The following is a 12,242-nucleotide window of genomic DNA, read 5'->3' on the forward strand; positions in this document are numbered from 1 at the left end:
TGTGGAGAGTTATCCTGATGTGCTGAAGTCAGAGCTTAAGGGTTTCACTCCTGGGCCAAGTGTCTCCCCAAAAGCTTTTACATTATGTGTCACTGTGGATCCCCGTAATCAGAAATCTAGTGAGCCTGTGGTCTGGAGACCTGTGCTGGACTTCTCCCAAAGGGGAAAGAGGAGGGCAGGGCATGATGGGAAAGAGGTAGTGGGGCTGTGTGACCACGCAAGGCCAGATCACCAGGGTATTTGTTTTGCACTAGTGAGGGGGAGACTATGGTCACAGGGTCTCAGGTATAAGGGTTCTTGAGGTGGCTGGGGTGCCAAGGAATACCACAAAAATCACACCACACAACAGCCCACATGTGTAAGATTTATTGGGGAGGCAGGTATACAAAAGGCTGCTTCTGAGCAGTGATGGGAAGGGGGCAGACCATGAAGGTGCCAGCTGTATATGGCGCATATGCACAGGGAGAATATGAGACCAGTGTTAACAGTGGAAATGTGTCACATTGACAGCTGGTCATGTTGTGGCCACTGTGGTTAGTCACTGGAAGTGGGCAAAAGGAGCAAGCACCTGGTTCTGGAACGTGGGTGGTTCTCAGTTTACCAGCACCAGGCCATGAAGCTCGTTGCTCCATACACATGGGCAAGGGCAGGAAATCATTCAAACACCCGCGCAGAATCAGAGTCGATTCTTCAGCTAGAGCTTCCCGTCATGCTCACCCAATATTCCCAGTCTGCACCCAGGACTCCACTGTGTGGGGGCTCCAGCCCAACTGTTTGTCACTTAGTTCAGGGCCCTTGACATCTAGGTGGGCAGACAGTGTCTTGGCATAGAGCACATCCTGGTTTTCAGGCTATGCACAGCTTCCTGTAAGAAAAGAAGAACTGGACAGTAGAGGCAGAGCTCCATGCTGTCCTGGCTGAACACTGAGGTGGCCCGAAGAACTTTAGGCTGCATTCTCTGCTGCACTCAGCGCCTGGTACTCTTGCTTGGCCTTCTCCCTCTGTTCCTGTTCCCTCTGGATCAACTGCATCCGCTCCAGGTGCCACTCACGGAGTTTCTGCTCGTAAGTGGCCAGGTCCTCGGTCTCACAGGCGGGGAGTTTTTCTTTTACAAGCTGGGTAGTCAGAGTCAAAAGACTTTCAGACTCAACTCTGTTCAGCTCCTGCAGTTTAGACCGACAGGCCTGTTGGAAGCAAAGGGAAATCGAAAGGTAAGGGACAGGCAGGAGAAAGGAGGACAGTGAGAAGCAACTGAGTCCTCTGCTTGCAAGAAGGTGCCCTGCGGCTGTCCTCCAGGGGCAGCTGCCTCTCGCTGGGCTTTCCTGCTCAGCTGTTAAACCAAGGTGTGAGCAGTGCAGCCAGGCACATGGCATCACCCCAGTGAGCAGTGCAGTCCTGCACACGATATCACCCCAGCTTGGCACACACAGTGCAGCTGCACCTCCTGTACTTCTGGCTTCACAGTTTCATGGTCATTCAGTTCTTATTTGAGCCACAAGGTCCCCACTCAGACCCGCTCCTAACTGAGCAGTGAGGACGCCACCGACAAGATGGTGGAGGATGGGAACTTCGGAAACCCTGTCTTTTCATTTAAGTGACTTCCCCTGGTTCCTTTCAACAGATGGAAATCATTGCAGGGATTTCTCACTAATGCTAAACAGCTTTCCAGAGTGTGTGAGCATTGTAGGCCTCCACCTGCTGTGCTTCCCCACAGGTCAGCCCTTCCCTCCTGCCTGGTAGGGTCAGTGTAGCAGCCCAGAGACTTACTAAAAAGCATTAATCAATTTAAGTGCTTCAAGACACAGATCACCAGCGAGCGACATTTAGGGCCCCAGCTGCAGCTGAGAGTCACATGTGTTCGCACCCCGAGGTGACTTAGCGTACAGCATAGGATCTGGCAGAATGGCAAAGGGGGCCAGACCGATGGGGTCTAAGGAGCAGACTAATTATAAAAACAGACCCAAACAGATGGCCTCAAACTAATGAAACGCAGGCAACAGGAAGAAAATGTAAACTGAAAACCATTTCTTCCTAACATAATTTTCCAGGTCAAAGAGAAAGCCAGGGAATCTCAACTGTGAGGAGGTTGGCTTTGTCCAAATCCCAGCTCACTGCTGGGTCACATAAACGGAGACTCTCCCGCCCAGGCCTCCTGTGAGGATAAAGGAAATGGGGGGAAGGGGGCTTACAGCTGCTAACATAGCTAAGGTCACAGATGGCAGGCTACAAACATTCGTTTCTGTTCTTTCTTGGATGCTCAGACAGTGTCCTGTGGAAGTACACGGGCTAGAAGCTGGTGAAGACAGGTTGCCATCCTCTGAGATGCAATGGACAAAAAACTGCCAAAAGTCAAAAACCAATCAAAACTGAGCATAAAATTTACAAAACCCAGGCAAACCTGACGCCTGACGGTGGCTCAGCAACCTCAGGCAGCATGAGTGTGGTCATTCTCTTTTGTTGGTTTTGGATTTTTTAATGTTTTTTGGGTTTTTTCTTTCTTTCTTTTTTTTTTTTTTGGTTTTTTGAGACAGGGTTTCTCTGTATAGTCCTGGCTGTCCTGGAACTCACTCTGTAGACCAGGCTGGCCTCGAACTCAGAAATCCTCCTGCCTCTGCCTCCCAAGTGCTGGGATTAAAGGCGTGCACCACCACCACCCAGTGAGTGTGGTGATTCTTGTTTTCTTTAAGTTTTATACACTGACAAGCAAAGTTAAGAAAGAACTGTGTATAAATTCTCTACTCTGCTTTGTCCGTGGGGTATGACAGGAACATCAATCTTTTTATTCTTAGTTTCAAATTACAGGAGAGAAGCTAAGAATGACTGGGAGAAAAAAAAACCTTAAAATACCATGGGATCCTGTGCTACGGGACGGCCTGCCATTGCTGGGTCAGAAGAGACAGACTTACGCAGGAGCCCAGCTCTCCTTCCTGCTGTGAAAAGGCACAGTGCAGCAGCAGGCGTGGGAGGAGTATTCTCCCGCTCCTATGATGACGTCATAACCTGAAAGTACTTCCTTCTTTTTGTATTAAAGAGACAAGAAACAAAGCAGAGAGCAGGCTCAGGGATTTTCTTCCCTGACACAAACAGCAGAGCATTTGGGACAGAGAGCTCACTGACAGTTTGAGTGCTCAGTGCTATTCTGGAAACCTGTCCACAGGCAGTGTCTCTAATGCCCCTGCTGAACACCACAAAGCTGCCAGCTAAGTGCCACAAAGGATGCGTGAGTCTTATCTCTGCTGAAGCTGTGACTAATGTCTACCTGGGTCTCTGACCCACCACATTTGGTGTAGTGTAGAGAAATGGCCAGTCACTTGTCGCACTGAGTGGGAATCAGGCTGCTGTTGAGAAGGCTTTATCTGCCCATCAGGCACCAAGGAGAGCCACTGGGGTGCTGTGCTGCCCCAGGGAACAGAACCGTCACATCAGCTCAAACATGAAGTCATAACAATTCCACTGCTTTCCCAAAAGGCCACGGTCTGTGGGAAAGAATACAACTGCAATTCTTGATGTGAGTTTTCATGCCTGTGTGTGTGACCGATGCAGGAAAAGGCTCGGTTTCTACTACGATCACCTGAAAGCGCTCGAGGTATCGGGGAAGCTTGGACTGTTCTGGTTCCTCAGTGTCTAGCTGCTCCACCAGGTTTGCTGAGCCCAAGCCATCTTCACCTTCCTGGGGCTGTGCCTCTGAAGCCTGGCCGTCTGGAGAGGTCACCACCTTCAGGACTCCATCCAGCACATCGAGCTGTAGGGCACAGGAGAGTCAGGAGGACATCTGTTATAGACTTGACTGTGTGCAGGCCAGAGACAAAGAAACAAGGGGGACCCCAAGACTGAGGAAGACATTGCGGTAATAGCTAGGGGTTCCTGGAATGGCAGTTCATGCATGCAACTCCTAGGTTGAAGTCCTCATGCTGCACACAAGGAAAAAGATGGAAACCGAACGATTACATTTTTATACGTTAGCAATGCCCGTGGACAGCCTGAGTACTGAACTGAAGCTACAGACCTGAGCTGAGGATCACCTGTGAGAGTGAGCAGCACAGTGGTACCTTAGGTTTGTTTCTAATTAACCAGGTGGGGACCCGAGAATTCAGTCTGATGGGCATCAAGGGACCTCCCCACTTTCATGTCTTTCTTTGGAGTCAGTCTGGAATTGGGACAAAGGGAAAGAAAGATCCTCATAGAGAACAGACAACAAAAGGCTACTCTGAAAACACATTAAAGCTGCTGCATATAGGCCAGGCCTCCCCCAGAGAAAGATCCCAGCTCCCAGGGATTGGCCTAATCCACAGAAGCTGCAGGCCAAGGCCAGAGAGGCACACAGGAAACTCGTTTTAGTGAGGTGCTTTGTGTGACTTAAATAGTAAGCAACTGCAATCATGGGGTTCTTTCTGTTTGGCTCTCTTACTGGTCCTCCTCTCCTGTGTGGTACCCATGCAGGGCTGGTCACCAGAGATGGGAAGGGAACAGCAACAAGGCCTGCATAAGCACCTGCTTGAGTATGAGCAACTCCCCCACCCCCACCCCCCAGTGTCACAGCAAAACGAAGCACCTACACTGCTCCAAGGCTTAAGTGTGTCTGACCTTTACACAGACTGGGTATATATATATATATATATATATATATATATATATATATCACATTCTTATTGACATTCCAATCATGTTCCTATAAACTAGAATAAAGACGATGTAAACTTGGCTAAAATGAGAAGGAATGTATCCCTAGCAAAGGACTTGTGTATCACTATGTTTTTTTTTTCAGTCACCAGCACTGAATAGGCCAACTTCGAAGTGTGTGTTCCTTGGTTATAATGACCGAGAAAGAGCATTAATGATATCAGCATAATGTGCCATGGGAGACACTGGGTTGAGGAGCTCAAGACAGAAATGAAAGCTGAGCGGTGAGCCTTAGCGTTTCAGAGTCAAGGCCACACAGAAGAGCAGCTCCAAGGCAACCTTTCATCTTGCTATGACCATGTCTGGGCCTGTCTCTGGACAGAACAGTCTGTATGGGAGGTAACACTTCAACTCCGTGTTGGGTGGAAGGTCCACGGTGTATCCTAGTCTAAGCTCAGCCCAGTGAACTGTGTCAAGGGGCTTTGGCCCAGGCAGGAGGACAACGTTGGAGACAGGCAAACATGGTATTTGAGTGTTGACAGCCATGTGACACAGATTCAGCATTACTCATGTACTACAGGGCAGTCCAACGGGAAGAAAGTGAGATGGCACCTTCTCTGGTGCCCAGATCCTGTGTGGCAAGATGAAGAGTGAGAGGTGTGTATGTGCGTGTGGACTTCATCTGTGGAGTCTAGGCCAGCTAGCCAGCTCCCAGTGCTTCACGGCTCTCTGCTTCCCACCCTGCCATTACCGGACGATAACTGCACTCCTGGGCCTGGTTTTTTAAGTGGTTCTGGGGATCTGAACTCAGGCACTGAAGCTTGTGAGACAGATACTTTACCAACAGCCAAGGATAATAGAGGAAATTGCTATGTAGTCTCTCCATGCTACATGACGGGTAAATCCACCCAAATTAATGAAGTTTCTATTACACCGCCGTCAATCCCTTTTGGATGGGGGAGGTGGTGAAGAGGGCGTATTTATTGATCTGAGCTTGAATTTAAGGGAACAGACAGCTTTCCTTTTACTTAATGATGTATGAATCAACAATAATCTTAGTTTCCATGGCCTTTTTGACAGCCACACTGAAAATGTTTGTGGTTTCTTTTCATCCTTTTAAACTGAATAAATACAATTCTGCACACATACAGAAAGCAGCGGAAGGAGAAAGACAATGGGAACAGATGCCTGTGAAGCCTCCATTTGACTGAGTGGGGGTGGAAAACATACCACTTCTCTACCCAGCTTGAGGTCTTCAGGGGAGGAGGCCACCCTCTCCATCACTTGGAGGGCTCTGTCAAGGTAGCCTGGTGTCCACATCAGAGGCATGCCGTGGTATACAGCCCGCACCCCACGCTGCAGTTCCACCTTCCCTGTGGCCAAAAAAGCAACAAAGACTGCTCAGCCATGCCTCCTCACTGGGTCTGCAGCCAAAGGCTTGGAAGGCTCCAGCCAACAGCAGCCTAGGCAAGGACCCTCACCACGCACACCTTAAAAGGAAGCTTAGAGAACTTGTGTTATGTGTTTCCTCTGGCTGGAGATTCACCAGGGCCCATGAATCATTGGGCTGAGGAACTCTGAAGTCTGACAGAGCTGTTCCTGCAGAAGGCCACCCTTAAGACGAAAGAAAAGTATTCTACTTATGTTTCAAGGCCAGAACCACGCCCAGCAAAAGCAGTGTCACAGCTTTCTACTCTGAGGACCCTGTGACTCTGTGATGACTTTCCCTGCCGGCAAACGTCTCACTTGTTTTGAAAAGTGTCAAACATACAATCTATTTTCTTTATGAATAAGAAAAGGAACTGCTTCCCCCCTCACTTTCTTGAGTGTTATCAGTTCTTACATCAGAGTCCCGGCTACCTTTGAGGTCACAGGGCCAGGTTGCTCAAACTGCCATGCAGCTGTGGCCAGGCAGCAGGGCCCTGGGAAGCACAGGGCCATCTGCACTGATCTTAGCACTGATGAGCAAAGTCACCTTGAGTGGCTCGGTCTAAGTTTGCCTCTGCTCATCTTTCCTGGAAGAGAGGATTTGGGAAGCTGGAGGAGGATGCCCGCAGACAAAGCTTATCAGGAGATGGCTAATTTTAGATCTTTAAGGTGCTTGGGCTGGACACGGGTCATGCTGGGCTGCTGGCCTGAGTCGAGTAAGGCTGTGGAGCAGGGGCAGAGGTGGGGTTTCTGATGGCATGGCTGCCTATCGCAAGGGATCAGGGCCTCTTCTCATAAGCAACAGTCAAGTACATTTCCTTAGCCTCACCAACTTTTTGAATGATGTGTGTAATACCGCAGTCCTGAACACTAGTCTCAACACCTCCCACCTGGGACCACCAGGTGACCGTCCCTGAGAGTGTGCTCTCTGACCTTCCTCCCTCACCTGGAATCAAAGTCAAAGACACAGATGAGCGTTGGTTGATACTGGGAAAGTATGGGCTAGCAATTCTGATAGATCACCACAAGTTCACATATGCTGTCCCTTCCTCACACTGGTCAAAAGTAAGTTTTCCTGCAGTTAACAGAGCCAGTTCTGAGCTGGTTGGGGGTGACAGGTCTAATGACATCCCTGACCATCCATAACTGGAGTGTTAATTTATTGACTATACTTGGAAGTTATAACTGGATGTTCACTAGTAAATTTAAATGAAGCTTTAATTCTATTATGAGACAAAAGGCTGTGCCCCATCTTTCCACAAAGAACAGTATGAACAAGGCTCACTTAGCTTACCAAGAAGTGCATAGCCATACAGCTGGGAACTCAGGCCCACTGTGTTCCTTTGTTTCAGGCCAGAAAGCAAGAGGGACGCCCCAAAGTCTCTTTCTTCTTCCCACTGCAACAGAATACAGCAGATCACTGTCTATTGAACATGGATACTTCATGCTAAATGTGATTTCTTAAAAATATGACAGCCAACAGCATGTATTAAGCTTATGAAAATAACAAACTGTGTAGAAGTTATCCCGATTCTATAAATAAAAGGTATTCATATTTAAAAAACATCAGAACAGAAATGCCCTCTATATAACTAAGGACTCCTGGGTGGTGAGATTTCATTAAGTGGTTTTGGTTTTCTCCTTTGTGCTTCTCATGATTTTTTATATTTTGGTAATGAGCCAGAGCCTTTTACAGTCAGAAAAGAGAAGAGAATAGAGTACTGTGGACCCACACCGACTTGAGAGCGTCAAAGAGGCCCCCAGGCTGCCAGCTTCACATTTACCCTGCCCCAGAGGAGAGAGAAGCTAGCAGCACAGCAGAGAGACTTCCTCACAGTGTTAAAGTAAGCACCACCATTAAGTTGCTTTTAGATAGATCTGTGCCTCTTAAAGACAAACCAGGCAATCAGAAACACTTAGTTACTGTGTCTTTCAACCTAGGGTGTAAAATTGTATGTCAATAAAATTGAAGCCTTTTGAGGAGACATGAAAAGAAAAAAAAAGGGCAAAGCCACAGGCCTCGCTGGGCCTGCCACACACCAGTAACAAAGGTGACTGGAGCAGTACTTGAACCCTGAGCTCAGAGCTCAGAGGAGGAGGTCTGAAAAGAACCCAGACATCAGGAGCTGTAATTCTCTAATGCCCCACACAAGGCAAGAGTTATAGCCCTAACCCTCATGGTCTCTGCCCTAAGAAGCCAGGGATGGTCTGCAGCCGCAACTCTGCCAGGGAGCGAGGCTCTGTGCAGCATTAAAAGCACAGATCTGGTCATGCTTTGTGCAGCACAGGCCCCAGTTCTTGGGATTTTCCTACATCTTGGAAAACAGTGGATCCTGGGAAAGGAATCCGAGTGGGCTTCCACAGCACGGAGGAGGAAGAGCTTCTAATTAAGGACCTGGCCACTTTTCCAATGAAAACCATTCTAGCTTTTGTGTATGTGCTAGAAAGCAAACCCGGGGCTTTATGCCTGCTAATGTGCCAATCAGTAAACTACAACTGAAAAAAAGCCGACATTCAAATCTAGGGAAGTTCATGTCTCCCACCAATAGCCTGAAAAGTGGGTCTGGTGCAGAATAAATAAGAAATCTGACTTATTTTTCTTACACTTACTTATTTTTCAATTTAATTTTGTTTTTAAGAAAAGTTTTATTATGTAGTTCTGGTTGGCTATGCAGATCAGGCTGGCTTTAAATATTTATTTATTTGTTTGTTTGTTTAGTGTGTCTGAGTGTGTGTGTGTATGTGAGAGAGAGAGAGAGAGACACACACACACACACACAGACCTCAGGTCATCAGGTCTGAGGGCAAGCACCCTATCCACTGAGCCATCTCACTGTGTGAAACCTTTTTTCCTCTTTAAACAACAGCTACAGTATGAGGATGCACTGGGGACTAAAAGCTGAATGAACAGTAAATATACAAGCAGCTGCTGTCTGTGGTGTGCTGGGAGCAGTCATTGTTCACAGGGTCTGAGATGATACAGGTGAACAGCCCTAATATGAAAACTCAAAATGTCCCAAGCTTTAAAACTATTTGACATGACATTGCTAGCAGAAAATGCCACATTACATGAGGCACTTCATGTACAAATTAAGCACAAGGCGTAAAAATCACCCTTGGGGTATGTCTGAAGTATACATAAAACATGGACCACGTTGTGTTTACATTTGACTCTCTCCAATGTATCTCACTGTGCAAATATTCCACAATTTAAAAAAATCTGAACTCCTAAACACTTTTGGTCCTACGCACTTCAAAGGAGACTCTACTGGTAGTATGGGCTAGGTCAGACGCCATTTTACCAAGGCTTGCCCATGTTATACTATGCATTGCCCATCAACACAAAGGCAGCCTTCATCTTCTGTCCCCTGCCCCACGCCCGCCACTTCTCTTCACACTGACACCGGGAGTCACCTATACTTGCTGACTGACTTTTCTGTATACTTCTACATCCCTCATTAATCATTTTACTCTGGTTTCTGGCTGTTTCTCTATGGATATAAAGTGGACCACTTACTGCTCTGATGTCATTAAATTCTATCACCTTGCCTTATTCCCTGTCTTACCCTTTTTCCTAGGCCATTTTTTCAAGGTTTGTGTGGTCCAATACATTCCAAATTTTCTTTCTTGATTATCAACTGACACAAATCTGTGTGCATGTATTTGCCATGGTACGCTGACACGCGTATATGATACTGACTTCTACTCGGTCTTCTCCCCGGTTCATTTGCACACATTACATACGGATACATCAGCTCCAAAACGGTCCTGCTTGAGAAAACTTTGGACTGCTTCAAAGTATCCAAGTTTACAACATGGTCAGACCCAAGTTAGCCATTCATTTCCTCACCAAACCCTCATTTCTGCAGAGTTCCTTTTGCACATACAATGCTCCTCTTGTCCAGGTGAGCTGGAAACTGAGGGTCTGGTGGTTGAGCCCCATCTCTCTGACTCTCTATCTAGCTCTTCTTTCCCTGAGGCTGGCTTTCCCACATATCCAGTGGGGACTGTAGTTCCACCACTCCAAGGCTGCTAGACTATCATCAGCAACTCTCAGACTCCGTGACAGTCTCTAAGCTGATCTGACCCACAGATAACCTGCCCTGCTCTCATCTCTGTCCCACCTTACAGCTGAGGATGGCTTCAGGATACAAATCTGACTATAAGTCGTGTCCCCCCCACCCCCACCCCAATTTAAAACTTCAGGCAATTCTTCACTATGTTTAGGATGATAGCAAAATGGCCTAGGTGCTTCAGTCTTACCTCACACCCCACGGTCTCAGACATTCCCTATGTTGTAGGGCATCAGCCATCATGATCATGGCATCTCCCACGTCAAGTAGTTCCTGCAGCCTATTCCCCCCCCCCCCCCCTCACCTGGGTCTCACTCTGTTGCCCTGGTGATAAGTCTCCAGTGCTGGGAACTCAGACAACCCTCCTGGCTCAGGCTCCCGATGAGCAGGGATACAGAAATGTGCCCAGTTTCTGTCAACCCCTTCTTGCTGACCATGTTCTCTTCTGCTGGTTAGACATAGGCCTCTCCGTTTTAACTAGCTGGTGGCATTGACCTTTCAAGCATTAACCTTGTAAACGCCTCTTAGGCATTTCCCCTTGGCAGTCATTTTAAGTTTAAAATACAAATAAAGCTCTTTAAGGGCTTTTCATGTGTTATAGCTGCATGCTTGTTTTGCCTACATGTGTGCATGTGGCCCATGTGTATGCCTGGGGTCTGTGGAGGTCAAAGCAGGTATCTGATCCTCTGAGACCAGAATTTTAGACTGTTGTGAGCCACCACATGGGTGCAGGGATCTGAACCTAGGTCCTCTGCAAGGGCAACAGGTGATCTTAAGCATGAAGCCATCTCTCTAGCCCCTTGTTCTGTTTTAAAGTGGTAGACTGTAAGCAGACAATGTGTTTACTGTTAAATAAGTAGAACTTGACATCAGAATGAGTAAGTAGGCTCAATATATATTAATACCTTAACCACGAGGGCTAGAGGGATGGCTAAGTGGTTAAGAGCACTGGCTGCTCTTCCAGACGTCCTGAGTTCAAATCCCAGCAACCACATGGTGGCTCACAACCATCTGTAATGGGATCAGATGACCTCTTCTGGGGTGTCTGAAGAAAGCTACAGTGTACTCATATAAATAAAATAAATAAATCTTTAAAAAAATAGCTTAACCACAATATATCACAGTTAAGTAGCTACATAGACTGGCTGCATCTTAGGCCATGTCACCCAGTAAAGCACAACATCTCAGGTTTTCAGGATGCGGGTTGGACTAGATGACATTTCAGCTCATATCCAAACTGAGTTTTCAACCTGGTACTGAATTAAGGGCAGATCACAGGGCCTCAATGCCTGGCATCATCGACTAGTGCCATGACTATCCTGCAATACCTCGGTGCCTCCGTCTCCCTCTCTCTGGAGAGTGACTGTGAAGAATAAAGGCATTACTATGTTTACAACCCAGGAACACAGTGTAGTGCCGAGCAAGTGCTATGTGAATATCAGTCGCGCTGTTCTCACCACTGTCTTCTCAGGACAGCAGTGAGCCATCAGTCAATGTCCTACTCAAAGCAAGCCACAGCTCGGCATGCTGCACATTGTAACACAACCCTGACACACGCTAGCTCATAGTCAGAACTGGCTGCCCACCTGCTCCTTTAGCCTGCCATGTCTGCATCTCAGTGATTATTAATGTCTCATTTCTGAACTGCCTGAGGTCATCTGACCTAGGTCAAGTTTCACATTGTGCAAAAGGGGCTAGGGTTGTAGCTCAGTGGTAAAATGCTGCCCTAGCATGCAAGAGGACCTGAGTTCAACCCCAATATCAAAACAAAAATGCCCTCCTAACCCGACAAATGCACCTTAGGGCTTTTACTTGGGAAGTGCCCAGTACCACTGTTAGAGACCAGAAAACAAAACACACGGAATGAACGTTCATTTCTGGTGGCACATGGATATTCTCCAGGTTCAGAGAGCAAAGTTCCCCGCCCACCTGGCCCTCGTCGTCTTAACTGGGCAGTCACTGCTTGGCTCAAGCTCTCGGGCCTGTGTTAGGGCAGATCACTTACTGTGAGCTCCGTCTTCTCTGCTAGGCAACGGTATAAAACATAGAGGGAGAGGAACTGGGTGGACGGCACTTCAAAGGCTTCTTGCATCATGATCTCAAAAACCACGGATAAAGCAT

At 47.5% G+C, this 12,242-nt stretch overlaps 1 protein-coding gene across 1 annotated transcript in view; it reads right to left on the bottom strand.

Annotated features, from left to right (window-relative positions):
• Positions 1–350: 350 nt before the first annotated feature.
• The window catches only part of Mrps27 (mitochondrial ribosomal protein S27), a 72,393-nt gene continuing 60,501 nt past the window's right edge, over positions 351–12,242 (bottom strand). Inside the window, exons 7-11 of the mRNA XM_021180173.2 lie at positions 12,127–12,242; positions 7,343–7,445; positions 5,851–5,993; positions 3,572–3,742; positions 351–1,184 (exon numbers count right to left, since the gene is read on the bottom strand). Of these exons, the coding sequence (XP_021035832.1) occupies positions 945–1,184; positions 3,572–3,742; positions 5,851–5,993; positions 7,343–7,445; positions 12,127–12,242 (773 nt within the window). The 3' untranslated portion in view covers positions 351–944. The remainder of the gene's footprint in view (positions 1,185–3,571; positions 3,743–5,850; positions 5,994–7,342; positions 7,446–12,126) is intronic.

Source organism: Mus caroli, unplaced genomic scaffold (genome assembly GCF_978045245.1).
Source record: "Mus caroli unplaced genomic scaffold, Mus_caroli_1 scaffold_15, whole genome shotgun sequence".
Classification (NCBI taxonomy): Eukaryota; Metazoa; Chordata; class Mammalia; order Rodentia; family Muridae; genus Mus; species Mus caroli.